Source organism: Prunus persica, chromosome G2 (genome assembly GCF_000346465.2).
Source record: "Prunus persica cultivar Lovell chromosome G2, Prunus_persica_NCBIv2, whole genome shotgun sequence".
In the NCBI taxonomy this organism is placed as follows: Eukaryota; Viridiplantae; Streptophyta; class Magnoliopsida; order Rosales; family Rosaceae; genus Prunus; species Prunus persica.
In genome coordinates this window covers 3,412,272-3,430,915 of record NC_034010.1, presented here as the reverse complement: position 1 = coordinate 3,430,915, position 18,644 = coordinate 3,412,272, and the positions used below count along the sequence as shown (strand labels likewise).

The window sequence follows — 18,644 nt, the reverse complement described above, 5'->3', positions numbered from 1 at the left end:
TTTGTGGAAGCCTTAATTTTTGCTCAAAATTGGTTATAGTCCAATGAAATCTCCTCTTTAAAGTATAAGCCAAATATTCAAGAGATGTAGTTTTATGAATCGATTGAATCAATTATTAGTTTCTGTTTTTATGTGATTTAATGATGTATGTATAATTGCCTAATGTTTTAATATGTTTATGTTTATATTTTGTAGATCTTAGAAGCTCATTGGCACCAAACAATTCAACCCATGCACCTTTCCAGTGAGACTGAATTAGAGTTTTGGATATGGGAATTGGATTGTCATTAAGTCATGTCTTCATGATTGAATTATGTAAATTCACAACTGATGGTGTTACTTGGTTTATACTTGATAAAAAACTCACAGGGCTTGAATCGAATATCAAATTGAGCTTTCACAGGGGACATTGAGCTTTCATTCCAGCAAGTTGAATTTCTGTCTAAGCAATCCAACTTACAACCCAACAACAAAACTTGCAGGAATTGAATAGTCAATATTCTTTTGACCAAAAGATAAAGCACAACTTTTCTAAGATCTTCCTCATTCCAACAGACCATCTTGAATAAATTACAAACCTTTAGGTCCTAATCAACATTACTCTGCTGAGAGACATCAAGGAGATGGAATACAGGAAAAAGGACTCAAATATGAGTCCAGGAAGAGATAAGCTCACCATTACCATTACAAAGTAGATCTCTAGCCTCCGAAATTGCTTTCCAGGTTGCAGAATGTCCAGATTTAATAGGAGCAGCAAAAAAGGAGTGATGAAACAAATAAATTTTTCATACAAGTTGAACTCACCATTTTTGAGGCAATTAAGAACATTCCAACCCAATTTTGCAAGAGCTGCAAGGTTAACAGATTTCCTTCCAAGCAATAGGAGGGGCCCTATGTCCATCCTTTCTCCAGAAAAATTACCGAGACAAATTATTAAGACAAATTACCAGCAATATTAGAGGAAATCTGTGGAAAGGATGGAAATAGGGGCCCTATTTGCAATAGGAGCTGCAGTAAGTTACCTTTCCAAGAAGAGAATTTCCTCTGAGCAGTCCAGGAAATCTTAGGTATTAAAAGAGTCCTTCCACTTCAGGATATTATTTATTCCAAGATGCCTTTCCAGAGTAACTTTATGTTGTATTTGCAAAAATTGGACCAATTGTTGTCGGCAAGCATTAGAAACATTTTTGGAAAAAAGGAAAGGACTTATGGAAGCTAATCCTTTGTCCAGCTGCTGAAGCAAAGAGAGGTAGTAAGGTAGAAATCCTTCTGGCCGCCTTCACTGTCGCCTCTGCAAAGAAAAGTAGCAATATCTCATAGTACATACAGTAAACTATGCATGTAGCCAGTCCAATCCTAGTCACCAAACATGGCCGATAAGAATTGCATGAAACAAGTGAAATTCTCTTCATCTAAACGCCATCTAGAACGCTACCTATAGCTTCAAAAATAATGGAAGCCAAACTTTCATCAGCAGTACTAATAACAGTGCTTGTTGTTCTGACTTCTATAAGAGCTTGGTTGGGATCATGGACATGTACTAGAGAAGCACTTTCTGATTCAGAACCAAATGCATCCCCAAGCGTTGCCTTGATGCCCCTGTTTGATAACACAACCAAAAGCTTCTCCAAATCAGTTGAACCCCAGTGTACCAGCGGTCTACTCTCTGAGGACTCTTGATTGCCAGTGGACAACCGTTGCCTGCCATGATCTACACAAAGCTCTCCCTTTAACCTCGTCATATTAATATTTTCTTGTTTCAAGTTCCTCCAATTAAACTGGGAAGCTAAGTCTGTTGCAATCTCTAGTTCTGAATTGTCCTTCAAGCTTGGTATACGTAACGTTTCATTAACGCAGTAGTGAAAGGTCGAGCATGAATTTGATTTCAAAGAGCTAATCTGCTTCAAATCTTTAGGTAGCTATTTTGAGCAGAAAATAACAGGGGACTTATTAAAGAGATGAAATCTAATATATAAACAAGGAAAGAATAAAAATTGATTATACAAAGGGAACAAAATGGAACTACCAGAACAACTTTTGGTTGCAATATCTTCAGCAACGGTTCAACATTCTGCAACCTACAAAAAGCAAATATCCCGATAGAAGTAGTTAAGATGAATTCAGAAGTTGCTTAACATTTCAAAGGAGGAGTTGTTCAACAGAGTGATAAGGGGAGTTAACATATTAAGAACCTAAATAGAAAATTACATGCTAAATCTTGTTTTTTGGTTGAAATTTGTGTTCTTTGTTGGGTAGAAAGTTGCCTGCTAAGTGTCAAGACAAGTTAGTAGTTACAAAGCAGATAACTTGTACACAAAAGCCCTTCTAAAATGAAAACAAAAAATTATAACTGATATGCCTTCTGACTGGAAAAATAATACTCATTTTCAAACATGCAAACAGCTGTCAGTGCCACAACTTCACACGTTACTCACATTTCGAGACCAAAGGCTGCCGATACATTTACGATATTAGCATAGCATGTCAGAGAACTCTATACGCCCAGCAAACCTTCACTAAAACCAGTGGTTTCCACTCCAATCATCCATCATTTCACAATTTCATGAGGTTGATCCCTATGGTTTGCATTTATACTTTCAAACGTTCTTTGGAGTGTAATCCACATGGGTTGGTGCTTATTATGGTATTTGGTTGTTGTTAAGATTGCCACATTACAATAATATGAATAAATCAAAATGTTGTGTCAGTTTCAAGAAAAGAAGACAAACCCTACCTTATGCCAGAGAGAAATGAGCATTCAAGAACCTTCATTTCCATTGGCTTGAAAGGCAAGAGAGCCAGATCAACATCCGGTCCACTCTGCAAATCAAGCAGTAACAATTTAAGCATATATAGTTTCCATCCAGACACAAGGTAAAGATGCTTTCTTGAACCTTTTTTTTTTTTTTTTTTTTCTGAGAACTTCCTTGAACTATTTATGTACACATGTGAAGTTCAACAGCCAGTGAAAGTATATAGTAGCACCTCAAGAATGAGTAGAGAGTTTTGATCCCCAGACCAACGCTGGAGCAAATGAACAGCAGGACCGAGCCGTAGACTCCAGTGAGGAGAGAAAACAATGCATGGTTCCTGCCAATTCATTCTATCACAAATGTCAATTGTGCATCTTTATCACAACTCACAAGTATTCTTACTTTTCTTTTCTTTTTTCTTTTTTTGGCATACATTGATTTCTGATTAATAACCCCAGAAGGACAGGAAATACACTGCTTCCTGTCGTTTCCCCTTCCACCTTTAATCATGACAAATCTCATAATAGGTGAGCAACAACATTTGGTCTATATGAAGCAGATAGTTTCCCCATGTTTGGCTTAGGAATGAAGAAAGGAAAAGATAATAATATAATCAAGGCCCCCAACTTTCCATTTTTTGGTTATTAATGAAAACGAAAAAAATAACTGAGTTTCATCCCAAACTTTGTCCACAAAAGAGGTGAGATTAAAGTGATAGTTGGCTAATAGACACAAAACTTGATAAAATCAGCCAAATCAAAAGCCATTAATCTATGCAAATCTCATTTAGGCTAAGGTATATAATGTAGAAACTGTATATTCAATTATAATATTTGAGATATTACAACCAATATTTATACACAAACTATTAAGATATCTTCCTAGTTGTTACAATGAAACGGAAAACCCATTATATCCTAATAAAGGCTAATAACAACATAACAGCTAAAACACTAATGTATTGTCATTGAAGACCCTTAACTATGGTAACTCCCGTAACCCTCTAACACTCCCCCGCAAACTTGACGCTGGAGAGGTGACAAGTTTGGAAATAAGACGTGAAAAGAAGGAATATAATAAAGATGAGGAATGGAAACAAAAGAAAATTCATCACATGGAAAGCAGAAAGGGATGGGTGCAGAAAGAAAAGAAGGAATATTTGAAGGGAATAAAGGGGTTAAGAGAGGATGCAGCACAACAGTAGAGGATAGGAGGTGAAACCAACTTGGGACACAGAGAAAAGAAAACGAGAGCATGGGCAAGTTTGAATTTCAAAGCACCATGGAAACAATAAGGTATGGGGATGGGGAAGAAAACCACGGGGGAACAAAGTAATAAAAAAAAAAATATCACAAGAGGACAAAGGCCCATATAGATTAAAATAAAGAGGGATGATTGACCCGAAAAACAATAATAAGAAGTAAAGGAGGAAACCAAGTGAGACAGAGAAAGGGAAAGAGAGTGTGGGCAAAACACATAGAGTTAAAATCCTTTCAAAATAAAAATGGAAAAAGGAGAGAAAAAAAGAGAGGAGAAAAGGTAACACCCATCAAAAGGAGAAAGTAGTCAAGAGAGGGAGAGAGAACAAGATGCAAGAGACAACCCATGAAAAGGAAAGGAAACTCAAGAGGCCAGAGACAACCCATGACAGGGAGAGAGACAACGCAATTGAAAAGAAGAGAAGAGAATACCCCAATAACATAAAAGAATTATAAAGAAAAGAAGACAATACCCTTGTAACAAAGAAGAAGAAAGGCAGTGCAAGAGAGCATTGAAGAAGACAGAGACCAACAGTAAAATCAAAGAAAGAGGTTGAGCATAGATAGAGCGTGAGGCCAATACCAAGGCAGCAACACAGTGATAGGGCTTGAGTGGCCGATACCAAGTCAACAACACAGAGGAAGAAACAGTGGCTGCGGCAGTGTAGCACGACAGAGAAGGCTCGACGAGCGTTGACGAGGCTCACGGAGGAAAGAGAGACAGCTCGGTGAGCGATGACAGGCAGCATCAACAAACAAGGGGAAAGTATGGAAACCACAATAGAGAAACCATCAGAAATACATGAGAGAAAGAAACCACAATTGCATACTAGGATAAGGCTCGGCGAGCATTGACAAGGCTCGCAGAGGGAAGAGAGACAGCTCGGCAAGAGAGACGGCGCGAGAGACAAAGAAGGGGACAGAGATTTCAAGAGAAAGAGAGAAACCAAGAGGGCAAGGAAAAGTTCAAAAAGCTTATGAGACAAAGAAGTGGACAAAAAAAGGGAGCTTATGAGAACAAAAAGCTCAAGAGGGATAGGCAGTGGCTGTGCAAGAGAACAACAATGCAGGATAGCACAACATGAGAGAGAGATAAAGGCCAGTGAGGAGACAATCCGCAATGAAGACGGCGTGATGGAGACAAAAATAACTGGTTAATAGAAGAAAAGGTTGCAGTGGTAAAAGAAAAGTGCGGCTACAGCTAAGGTGGAAAGAAAAAAAACATATTCATCTTTGAGAAGAGGAGATGAAAAAGCACTATACATAAACAAACACCCTTAAGGGTGAGGAATGAGGAGCGCCAACGACTCTCAATGTTGGCAATGTGTAAAAATTGTATATTCAATTATAATATTTGAGATATTACAACCAATATTTATACACAAACTATTAAGATATCTTCCTAGTGGTTATAATGAAACGGAAAACCCATTATATCCTAATAAAGGCTAATAACAACATAATAGCTAAAACATTAATGTATTGTCATTGAAAACCCTTAACTATGGTAACTCCTGTAACCCCCTAACATATAAGTTCTGAACATTGACTCCACAACAGTGACCATGAAGAAATATTCTAAAATAAGGACAAATGTGGAACTCACAATAATTTAGGTGAATGAACTGCCGGAAACACGTGAAGCTTCTTCTCATTTACAAGCTTGGCATGTGCAAACAATGGCTCACCAGAAAAAAGCTGCAAGACCAATTAAAAAAGAGTGACTGCAATGTCTTAAGTTGGCAATTCTAACAATTAAATGAAATCTCCAAGCACAATGTGATGAATAATAAGCTCAATATTTTTACCTTTTCTTGCCGCTGTTTGCATAGCCATTCAGGTATGATGTTGGAGAAAGCCAAGAATTCTTCAGCTAGAGAAGAAATAATATACATAGGAACCTGAAACAAGACGAGAATTCCACATATGCTCCATTATATGCCATAAAAGTAACACTTTGCCACATTTCTGTATTGAAGACTATTATGTCTCAGCATGTAACTAATAACCTCTAAAATTTTATAGAACTCCTGTTAAGCATCATCTTCTAGAGAAATACAATTAGTTAATTTTGATACTTCTGGTAGGACTTAAAACACTGAAGCAAGTAAGCAAAAGACAAAAAAAAATTATAGATACCTTCAAAGTTGAAACATCTAGTGAAGTTGATATCTGTTCTAACAGCAGCAGAACAATTCCAAGTCGACTAATGGGAATAAGGACTGAACCTCCAGCTTTTACGGAATCAATGACACAGGAGCATATAAAAGCTAGCTTGTCCCTTTCCTCCAAACCCTCATCAACATTAAGTAAGGACTTGGCCAACTCTTGACAATCATTTTCATAATTTCTGCACGCATCAATTCCAATAGTTTAAAGCTTTGATTTTCACATTTTGAGGATATTGACTTAGAAAAGTTAAAACCTTTATACCAATAAAGAACAAATCTGGAAAATTTATCAAACCTCATAAATAAATAAATAAAGATGGCAAATGCTATGTAAGCGTAATACCTGAGAGATGACCGATTGCAAGTAGTTGGAATGGAGTTATCATAGCCACTCTCAACATCTTCTGTACCATCCGAGAATGAGAAATCTGAATATATTATTATATCATTCCCTCGAAGAGCATTGTAATCAAAATTCATTGCATGAGCAGAATCAAAGATGGAACTTGAAATAAAGCCAACGCCTCCCTTGGGACCATTTATTGTCCAATTACAAGAGCCTATTTCTAAACCCGAACTGAATGCCTTTATGATCAATGTGCTGTTGTAGCAGATTTCCTCTGCATATTTAAGTCTCAGAACCTTCTGCATGCAATCCTTCACATCAGCTGCACTGAGAAGTAGAAGCAATCTCTATTACATTCTCATATAGAGAAACTTGCTACATAGATATTTCAGACAATATGAGGGGTAAAAAACAACCAAGTATATTAGTCAGACAGTGTTACATCCAGATATGTCAATTTGAACCACATCCTACTAACCACCTGAAAAATAGCTCAGACTGAAGTCTAGTAACATAACATGTCAGACTGTCTGACAAGAGAACATTTCCTTGACCAACACCCTAAGGAAATTTCATTGATTCAAAGTTAGGAAAATGTCAAAGAAATTTAGCTTCTTCTACATCACCTGCCAATGGAGAAGCTGATGATGACAGCAATTCCAGATCATCAATTTATATAGAGGTTATCTATCTAGAGGAAACATGTCCAAGTGCAACAGCATGCGTAACAAGACTCTTTAATTAGATACAACTTTCTGGCAGTTGGCATATTCCACCAAGAAAATCTTCTTCTTTTTTGGTCAAGAAAATCTAATCATGAAACAAACAACATTAACTATTTGGGTGGAATATTAATTTACCTGTACAAGGAAAGCCAACCACCCAGTTCTCCCCCATCTTTGCCTAAAGCTACATTTTTCAATGAAGACGGAAGAAGCGTAAGGTCTTCCCACTTCATCCACTGGGGAAAAGACGACTCCTCAGGTCCAAAAAACTGCCTGATTTCCAGATGCATTGAAACAAGATCCTCCATCATAAGCTGTCCAAGTCTTGCTGCTGCTTCAGTCACATATATCTGACACATTTTAAGCACAAAAAAAAACTACTAAAACCAGATTCAATTTGGCAGAAACGTCAGAAATCAAAGTTAACAACTAATTCCTTAATGTATTTACCTTAGCAGAAAAACCCTTCATTCGAGTAAGAAATGGTAATCCTAGCATACCCGTTGGACTTGATATCAATACCACATCAATAAAAGAGACATTCCACAGGTGCAAGTTCTTGACAGTTTTGTACCAAGGCTCTGCATAAATTAAATCATCAGCATCCAGGGGCTTTTCGACTTTTTGTCTCTTCCGAACCATAGGCTCCTCCAAATCTGAAGACTCACTACGGTTTGGGCAACTGGGATTCTCTTCATCGAAGGAACTAGCTTTTGAACTAGTAGGAATAGGGGAGAAGATTGTAAGAGCTGAAAGGTCTAATGGGCAATCCAATAAAATGCTAAAACCACATATGTTGAGTATGTGACATGGTGGGAAATGGTAACCACCACCTTTGCTCAAGCAGGACTGCAAAAACAAAACAAAAAACAGAATCATAAAAATAACGTACAAAAAATAATCCCCACAATTTTTTTTTTAATATTTATATATGAATAATCCATATGTATGTAAATATTGACAAAGAAACTTACAAACTTCATTGGCAACACACGAACACTGGAGCTTTCCCCTGCAACAATAACTTCTAATCATTCATGAAGAGAAAAGAGATTTAACTCTTGGGTGCTGAGGCTGTATATTAAACTAGGATCCTCATTCACATTCACTTGAAAACCTTTTTTTTCTTCTTTTGGGAAATAGTCTCAAACTATAAACCTAAATAGACGGACCCACAGTGGGGTCACTGGGGTCAAACGACCCCATGGAAGCCATGGAAATAGGCTTGGAAGTCCACTTGAGCTGGCTGTGTGACCCCTTGAACTGCCTTCCAAGTGCTTGATATTTTGCCTGAGAGGAAGAGGGAGGAAGCTGCGCAGAGGAGGAAGAAGAAGCAGCGCGTTTATGTTTTTTTTAAAACACCCTAGGCAAAACGACGTCGTTTTGGCCTAGGAAAATTTTTTAAATAAAAAACCCTTCCGTATCCCTCCTCCATTCCCTACTTGGTGCGTTTTCTTTTTAATCTTTTTTAACCTATTTTGTTGTTGGAATCAGTCAATCAACTTTGTTCCATTTATTATTATTTCTTCCTCCCAAATTTCAATGACTGGCTTAGAAATTAGAATCCATGAATGCTGAGCTTTACTTGTAATTTTATCTAAGGATGACCACAACATGATTTTATCACCACTATTTAACACTTAAGAATTTCTCCACACACACACACACAAAAAAAATACAAAAAAAAAATAAAAACTTGTTTTTCTTCATTGTAATTAGAACAAAATGCAATAACCAACAGATTGGAACTAGATGTGCAGGCAAAATATCTGACCCAATAAAATTTTGGCTTGTTTTTCTAACAGTGCTAAAACCAATATTCAAAAAAGTCTAAACAATAAAATTTTGGCTTGAAATTTTACGAATTGAAATTACTCAAAAACATACATAAAAAAATGACCAATCGAAATCATTCACAGTATATTTGTCCAAGAAATGAATAAAATTTGGAAGAGAAAAAATAGATAAGAAAAATAACCCATTCTTAAATTTTCTTTGGAATATTTACACTATGACCCTACGACGTTCGGATCCTGGGTCCGTCAAAGCACTGAGGGTAAATTATGAAGTTCATCAACCAATGAACTAAGTAGTAAATAGGAAATCCCAGTGAACCCTATAATGCTACGACAATCAATGCTTCAACATAACCAGGAATTAATACTATAATCTTATTCAAGCTAACCCTGAAGATATCAAAAATCGAAGTGGGTATTAATTATTCAATAGCTGAAGCAAAGTAGAGGAAAAAGAAACAAAAGAATAAGGAGGAATGAGGGCAAAGTTAAATTACTTTTGAATCAGAACCCCCAATTCTGCTCTGCTCTGTCCTTAGGATATTTCGGCAATAAGCAGTCAGCCAAGTCGTCAAAGCAAGGTGGTCAAGTGACCCCCAACGCCATAAACCGCCGCCTGAGCCAAATTTCTTGAGCCCCGGACTGCTGGAAGTCTAGGCAAGCATTGCCCCCCAAATGTTCGACGTTTTGCCCCAATGAACCAACAGGCACTTGTCAAAAAAATAGAGTCTGGGGAAACATCAACATCAAAAGGTGGGGCAGGTTGGGTGGTCAGAAACCATGCTGGTTTGCTGTTGAAGGCAGGGAGGGCTTTAGTCAATCTGCTCTCATGGCGGAAGCAGAAGCAATACAACAGAATAGAGGTGGAATCTGAATGTTCGTGCTATTGGAAAGGAATCAGATTTTTAGGTTTAGGGAGCCTGGATTTCTACTGGAATTTAAATTTTCCAATAACAAGTTAGAGAGGGGGAGAGAGAGTGGAAGTTTTAATTTTAACGATGTTGATTTGTTTTGAGGAGATTAGGGTTGGAGCAAAATAGACCTTAACACTCTCACATGCGCGCCAATCAGTTTTTTTTTCAAAATTAATATACGTTTTTTATATTCTTTCTGTTTTAGCTTTAATTATTAAAACAAAAGTATAAATCAAAATTTAGCAAAAAACCCAACATAAGCAGCCAGCTCTCAAAAACACCCAAAAACTTTTCAAAATGACGAAAGAGCCCATTATCTTTAGCTTTCGAGACATGCAAGTCCTACAGCCCTTTCATCCGCCATCAGAATGTGAAGATTTTGTCTTTCAAGCAAGCAGGCCATGTGAAGACTTTGTCACTTTGCATATGTCCGACTGTTATTACTACGAAGCGACAATGCCAGATATAATGTTTTGTATCAGAGAGAGAGAGAGAGAGAGAGAGAGAGAGAGAGAGAGAGAGAGAGAGAGTATCAGATAGAGAACAACTTTTCGTCTCATCCTTAGCAATGGTAGAAGTCGATGAAAATGGTGTATATAGTTTGTAACTCCGAAGAAAGAAGTACAATACTAGAGAAGAAAAAATCTCATTACTTCCTCCTTCAGTTTCAATAAATAAAACTCCCTTTGTTAATATACTTTCTCTTATTCACTTATTATACTTACTTACTCCGACCACTGTTAATACTGTCAATACCGTCAATCACTGTTAATATCTCTGACCACTGTTAATACCCGGTGATAACAGTAGTTCCAGCAACATAAGCAATTAAGTAAGTCTTTTTCTCTTTTATTTTTGGTTTTTTTAGTAAACTTCTTGTCCAATACAGGAAAACACTTTTCATAATTATGTTATTATTTTGCTAAACTAACGATCAATACTTTGTTTGAGCACTTGGTCATGTTTGATATTTTCCATAACAATAATTGGATTTCTGTCAGGGAACCTTTGAGTTCAGAGGACCTCTCACTACTACAAAAAAGCAAAAAGACGACGGTAAATCACCGTCGTGTATTGGGTTTTTCAATGGTCGTGGAATCCACCGTCATCTTTTCCCTCATAAACCACGACGCTACATAACCGTCGTTGTTAAAATATACAACGTCATCAACAAATACAAAACGACGTCTTTTGTACTGCAAAAAGATCTAAAAAAGCAGTCGAGGATGAGAATAGACGACCAACTCTCTAAACAAACCGTCGTTAAAAAGGAAAAATATGACACATATTAACAGAACAAGGCCGCAAGATAGACATACAACGACGAAAATTAAAATAAGAGGACGTTAAATATCATTTTCACGACAATAAAAAATATGACGTCTTTAAATACATTAGAAGACGACGTTATTGATACCTACTACGTCGCATATATAAAAACAATCGTTGTAAAATTAATTTTCCACTTCGATTTTTCGATAAAAGATGACGTGGAAATAGTTGTCAGTGTCATTATTTACGACGTCGGTGTTTATAGAGTAGACGTTGAAAAAATAAACAACGTCGGTTACAAATATATGAGAGTCGTATTAAAAAATTTATACGTCCTATTTTCAGAAACAAACAACGACGATAAATATTAGACGTTGTTAAATAAAACAACGTCGGAAAAAATAAAAACAGACGTGTTAAAAAGTCGAGGATGAGAATAGACGACCAACTCAACAAAAATCACCGTCGTTAAAAAGGAAAAATATGACACATATTAAAAGAACAAGGCCGCAAGATATACATACAACGACTACAACTAAAATACTACGCCGTTAAATATAATTTACACGACAAGAAAAAATATGACGTCTTTAAATACATGAGAAGACGACGTTATTGAAATCTACTACGTCTCTTATTTACAAAAAACCGTCGTGAAATAAATTTTCCACTTCGATTTTTCTACAAAAGATGACGTGGAAATAGTTGTCAGTGTCATTATTTACGACGTATACATTTATATAGTCGACGTTGTATTTATATGTATTCATTACTCACGACGCACTTAATAATATAGACGCCGTTGAACTTCTAAACAACGTCGGTTCCAAATAAATGAGAGCCGTATTACAGAACATATAGACGGCGTAGATTATGATGGGAGCCGTATTACAAATAACGTCGTTTAATTGTTATTAGACGGCGGTTATAATGAATTTCCGTCGGAATTCATTTCGTTTCTCTTCGTTTATAAAAGAACTTGCGACGTGGAAAATGTATGATGACGTCGTATTTTTTAACGTTCAGATTATATATCTCGTTTTTTAGACGTCGGTATTATGGGATTTGAGTCGTGTTATTTTGAATTACATGGCGGTTCTTAATCCTTCACCGACGTGATATCCTGAATAATTGCTTCACAATAGCGTCGTGGTTCTTCATTGTTACGTTGCTTTAAGACGTCGGTAAATATGCTGAATAACTGATTCACAATAACGTCGTGTTTTATTTGAACGTAGAAAGTGAAGAAATCACATTACAATATATTACAAAATTAATGTCATACACTGCCAATTACATAAGCATCATTCAATCCATATATCTTCACACCCATCTCGAATATTTTGACCGCCTAACTCACCTACCAGTTCATCAAATGTGTCAACATTTGGCATCCCTCTAGTAAATGGCTCACACTCAATTATCACATCACCTAATACTTCATCACCAATAACATCATTATATTCTCTATTAGGCATTGATAACACTACCGACCAACCACGATGCATCGGGTCGTCAACAAAAAATATTTGTTTGACTTGAGAAGCCAAAACAAATTGGTCATTCCTATGTCCAATTTTACTCAAATCTACAAGGGTAAATCCAAGTTCGTCGACTACAAGACCAGAACTATCTATCCAATCACACCTAAAGACTGGGATTGTAAACTTTTGGTAGTCAAGGTCCCAAATTTCTTGAATGACACCATAGAAACCCATATTTGAGAGAATTGGGTTTTTATCCTTGGCACTAGCAACTTGCATGGTATGTGCAAGTAAATAAACTCCACTATTTTGAGTTGTCCGCACATCATCTTGTGCCTTGATATTGAATTTAATACCTTTAATAAGATAGCTCCTATATAATGGCACTGACATGTTTGGACCAGCTACTAGCCACCTTAAATTTTCTGATACGCCATGATTGTCTTCCTCAAGTTCACTTTGAACCTGCAAATTAATCATATCTTAATTCAATCTAACATATAAATAAGAAGAAAATTAAAAGAGAAATATGTTATTCAACAACATATACCTTGAAGCGTAGCCATTGAATGAAAGTGCTATTGTGCTTATCCTGCAGCCACTTTGTTCTCTTTCTAAATTTTGGATAAGCAGTCTTGATGTGGATCATATGTTGCCTACATGACACGAAAAATTCAAGCATTACGGTCCCAAATATATAAGATAAACATAAGAAATAATTTTAAATGGAAACTTAAAGAATAAAACTCATACGTACTCGATATAAGGTAGGACTTCCTCCGTATTCTCCAAGACATATAGATGTGCTTGATTCAACAGGTCCTGATCAACTACGCTCACTGTGCAACCTGATAAAGGCTTTGAAAGTCCCATCTTTTGGCTTGAAGGCACTCCAACTGTACTAGCATCAGATAAATGCTGAGTACAAAACTCTACCGCTTCTTCAGCTATATACCGCTCAGCAATGCAACCTTCGGGACGAGTACGATTCTGAACATACCCCTTCAGCACTTTCATATATCTTTCAAACGGATACATCCACCTAAAATATACTGGCCCACATAGACGAACTTCTCTGACAAGATGTACTACTAGATGAACCATGATATCAAAGAATGAAGGGGGAAAGTACTTCTCAAGCAAACACAGAGTAACTACTACATCTTCTTCCAACTTATCTAGCTTGGAAACATCAACAGTCTTTGCACATATAGCATTGAAGAAGAAGCACAAACGAGTTATTGCATACCTTGCAGGCTTCTCCAAAACAGAACGAATTGCCACAGGGAGCAATTGTTGCATTAAGGTATGACAATCATGTGATTTAAGGCCAAGAAGTCTTGAATCTTGTAAAGATACAAGATTTTTAATATTTGAAGAATAACCTTCAGGGACCTTCATACCATAGAAAGAATTGCAAACCTCTCTCTTCTCTGCTCTTGACAAATTCCAAGGCCCAGGAGGCAAACGAGTACGTCTTTCTCCATACTCGGGTTGCAAATCAGTTTTGACCCCCATGTTCAATAAATCTAATCGAGCAGCAATCCCATCTTTATTTTTTCCAGGGATCTCCAGCAATGTACCAATGATACTATCGCAAACATTCTTCTCAATGTGCATAACATCTAGGGCATGCCTCACAGGAAGGTATTTCCAATACTCGAGATCAAAGAATATTGATTTCTTCTTCCAACAAACTCTGTCACCATTTTCAACCATATGCAGCACTTCTTCTCCGGTTAATGGCTCTGGAGGTATGCCATATTCAGGTTTCCCATTAAAAGCTGCACGTTGCCTCCTATATGGATGATTGATTGGTAACCATTTTCTATGCCCAATGTAACAAATTTTGTGGCCATTTTTCAACCTGTGACTAGGTGTATCATCGCCGCATATTGGACAAGCTTTATATCCTTTAACAACACAACCAGATAAGTTTCCATAGGCGGGGAAATCATTAATTGTCCACATTAATGCAGCTCTGAGTGTAAAGTATTCTCCATTATGTGCATCATACACTCCTCTAATCCCAACCCACAAGGATTTTAAATCATCAATCAAAGGCTCCAAGTAGACGTCTATATCATTTCCGGGTTGTTTAGGACCGGAAATCAATAAGGTTAACATCATGAACTTTCGTTTCATGCACAGCCATGGAGGGAGATTATATGTAACTAAGATAACCGGCCAACAACTATATCTGCTACTTAGAGAACTGTGGGGATTGAATCCATCAGATGAAAGAGCCAATCTCAAGTTTCTCGGCTCATTACCAAACTCAGGCCATTTATCATCAAGAAGTTTCCAAGACGGGGAATCCGCCGGATGAGACATCTGACCGTCAATTGATTTTCTAGCAGCATGCCACCAAGTCAAACTCTTAGCTGTCTCATGTGATTGAAACATCCTTTTAAACCTTGGAATTGGGGGAAAATACCACACCACCTTCGCTGGCACACCCTTTTTCAAGATTGAATCTTTGCCTTCCTTCCACCTTGAGATACCACAAGTAGGACAATTAGTTGAATCCTCATACTCCTTCCTATACAAGATGCAATCATTGGGGCATGCGTGCATTTTCTCATAACTCAGCCCCAATGCACACAAAGTCTTTTTAGCCTCATACATGGAGGTTGGTATTGTATTTCCTTCTGGAAGCAAATCGCCTTGAAGTATCAATAATTCTGTAAAACAGACATCACTCATCCCATGTTTTGCCTTCAAATTATACAACTTCACTAATGCCGATAACTTCGTGTACTTTCTACAACCAGGGTACACTGGTTGATCTCCATCCCCAATCACATTGGCAAACTCATACGGATCCGAACCAAAATCACCAAAATCATTATCATCCATATCAATTTCTTCAGACACAAAACTGTACCTACTATGGCCATCATCTTCTTCAACATTTCTACTAGCATTAGTAGTTGCTTCCCAAGGTTCTCCGTGAAATGTCCAATTCTTATAGCTTTGGTCAATTCCATTAAAGTATAAGTGATCCCTTATAATTCCAACCCCAAACAACTTCAAATTAACACATTTAACACATGGACAACGGATATGTGTTGTAGTTAGAAGATTTTCTACAGCAAAGTTCAAAAATGCTTCCACCCCAAATTCATATGCCTTCGATCTTCTATCCGAGTGCATCCATGACTTATCCATCTCCGACACTATAACCTATTATCTATAATAAAGTGAAAATACAGGCAATGACCATCACTATAGCAGATTATACAATGATCTAATCGCAAGTAATACACAACAGAGACGACGGGTTTTAAACAAAAACAGACGTATTTGGCATATATAGACGACGGATTTTCAACAGACGTCGTCTATTATAAGTAATACAAACGACGGTTTATGAAAAAACCGTCGTGTATAAGTAATACAACGACGGTAGTTTAAAAAAACCGTCGTGTAATCGTCGTCGTATGCCTTAAAATTCGTCGTGGCTCAGTTTATTTTCAAGAACACAAAACCCATTAAGAACACAACATATATATGAAACCAAGCAAGAAACCAACATATACATGAAACCAAGCATGAAAACAATAAATCCATTCCCAATTCAACATAACAGATAATGTAATCCATGAACCCATTAAACAGAAAATCCATGAACCCATACCTATAAGCACGTTATTAACAGATTGCAAAGCATACACATAAAACCCTTTAACAAAACAACCTAATATCATTCAATGAATTTACAAGGGGAAGATAGGGTTTGTACTTACAGGTTGGACGAGCTCACAGATTCGACGGAGCCTGGAGAGTGCAACTTTTAATTAGAGCAGAAGTGAGAGAGCGAAATGTTATGTCGCGCGAAATCTGAAATTTTAGATTTCAGGGATCGAAGTATAAGAATAAGAGCCAAATCTAAAAAAATTTAGGTCGCGCGAAAATTTTTAGAGCGCGCGCGTTTTAAAACGTCGAAAGAAAAACCAAGGCGAAAGTTCTACAAGTACCGACGTAAATTTAATCTTCCACGACGGAAACTTCATTTTTCGGATAAAGAACGTAAGGCCGTTCATTTTTCGGATTAATTTTAAATTTATTTTGAAATTTTTATATAACGACGACTGAAAAACCACGTCGGTGTTAAGAAATTAAAGACGTTGTAAATTATATAAACCGACTTACATATTAAAATGACGTCGTTTAAAGCGTAAACCATGTCGTATGTTTTACTGTACGACGTAAAATATGTATTCCACGACCCAACCACCGTCGTTAAAAATTAATACCCTAAACCCATAAAACTAAATTATACAATTTAAAAAATTAAGTTTATAAAAGGTTTTATGGTTTTAAAGCCTAACATATAACCTAGACTACCCAAAAATTATACTTTAAAAATAAACCCCAATAAATAACAACCCTAATCTCTAAACCCTAGACTCTAAACCCTAAACCATAAAACTAGAAGTGATTTTATGACTCATCAAAACAATTTTATTTTGGATGGTCATTTTAAATTTTTGTTATTCAAAATGAATTTTTTCAAGGTTTATGTGGAAGAAAATATATCAATGACTTCATAGGAGTTGACTTTTCAATTTTCTGATTTATTTTATATTTATTTTGAATATTTTGATATAAAAATAATAAAATATTCTTACCACAACAACAAACCACGTCGGTATTAAATAAATTGTAGACGTTGTAAATTGTAATAGACTACTAAGTCGTTAAAATGAGAAACCATGGCGGCTATTTAACTATACGACGTAAACTATATATTCCACGACTTAACCGCTGTCGTTACATAAACGTCGTCGATGATACCCTGAACCTTAAGAAATTGAAGATGTTGTAAACCATAAACGACTCAATTGTTCAAAGAACGTCGTCTAACTATATTTTTACGTCGTATTTGTTTAAAACACGAAACAACAAAATACGACGGTTTTTGACTTTATTAGGTCGTTGGAAAAGTATTACACGTCGGTTAAGCAATTTGTATGTTTGTTTTTTTTTTAATTTAAGAAAACCTCAACAAATTTTTACATTACATATTATAGAGAAAATTTGTACATTATACATAAATATCAAGTGTTCAATAATTGCCCTGTTTAATAATTTGGAAAACAAACTCTGCCCATTCATTCCGGACTTCATCAATGGCTTCTTGGGGGTATGAAGCTTCCTGGTTTCCCTTGGCATACTGCATAAACAATGACTATTAGGGTTTATAAATAAAAAGAAATTCAATCACAGACGACGATATTTTTCATAACCGACGTAGTATATCCATTCAACGACGTTAATTTTACATGACCGTCGTTGATAATACAAAAAACGACGTGAAATGTATGAAGGTAATTTCTTCTTACCTTATTCTCAAACCCCAAGGAAGGATCCATGATGATGTCCCTCATGAAGCGCATCACATAATACCCGCATTCGACATTGCTGGGTTGCTTTGGTGTGCCTGAGAGAGTTTTCCAAATTACATTTTTACGTCCTGCTCGGGCTATGTGGGTATTATATATTTTTAAAGCACTGTTCACGATGTTTTTCGCCTCTTCGTCGACCACACGATGACCTGGCAGAGGATCCAGAAAATAGACGGTCTCCTTCTTTGCACTTACAATCAGCAAGATCCAATGACGGCTGCACAAAATTAATATAAAAACGACGGTTATTTACAAAAACGACGTATTATAGTATTTCACACGACGAAATAAAGTAGATAACGACGACATTATATATTTATCACGACGATAAATAAATACCGACGTGGTTAGTAGTTTCAAACGACTAAATAAAATAAAACACCGACGTGGTTAGTTTATAAGCTGTCATTTATTGAAAATCATAAAAACAAAATCCTAAGGAGACTAACCCTGGATTGTAAGGCATCATGAAAATCTGTTCACCGTCTGTCTTCTGAAGTCGAGCTGCTACCA

The 18,644-nt window shown here is 36.6% G+C and overlaps 1 protein-coding gene across 4 annotated transcripts; it reads right to left on the bottom strand.

The window, feature by feature from the left end:
- On the bottom strand, positions 390 to 10,154 carry LOC18785988 (integrator complex subunit 9 homolog). 4 transcript variants are annotated; one of them, XR_002270416.1, is made up of 13 exons: positions 8,229 to 10,151; positions 7,705 to 8,103; positions 7,390 to 7,604; positions 6,527 to 6,856; positions 6,152 to 6,362; positions 5,821 to 5,913; positions 5,619 to 5,710; positions 2,986 to 3,103; positions 2,735 to 2,820; positions 2,027 to 2,078; positions 1,436 to 1,919; positions 1,023 to 1,291; positions 390 to 902 (listed from the first exon to the last, which is right to left on the bottom strand). XR_002270416.1 is itself a non-coding variant. In XM_020558289.1 (13 exons), exons 2-13 carry the CDS (start codon positions 8,235 to 8,237, stop codon positions 1,176 to 1,178), a joined length of 2,205 nt encoding a protein of 734 aa, XP_020413878.1. In that variant the 5' UTR covers positions 8,238 to 9,440; positions 9,548 to 10,151; the 3' UTR covers positions 390 to 1,175. The 4 variants fall into 4 exon arrangements, 3 of the variants coding, with proteins under 3 accessions (XP_020413878.1, XP_020413879.1, XP_020413880.1); XM_020558289.1 differs by having other exon boundaries at positions 390 to 1,291; positions 8,229 to 9,440; positions 9,548 to 10,151; XM_020558290.1 differs by having other exon boundaries at positions 390 to 1,291; positions 8,229 to 8,266; positions 9,548 to 10,151.

Coding starts and splice junctions, on each gene's coding strand:
- LOC18785988 (XM_020558289.1), bottom strand. Junction 7,605..7,704: donor TGAAGGGTTTTTCTGCTAAG/GTAAATACATTA, acceptor AAAATGTGTCAG/ATATATGTGACTGAAGCAGC. Junction 3,104..5,618: donor GTTCATTCACCTAAATTATT/GTGAGTTCCACA, acceptor CATTTGTGATAG/AATGAATTGGCAGGAACCAT.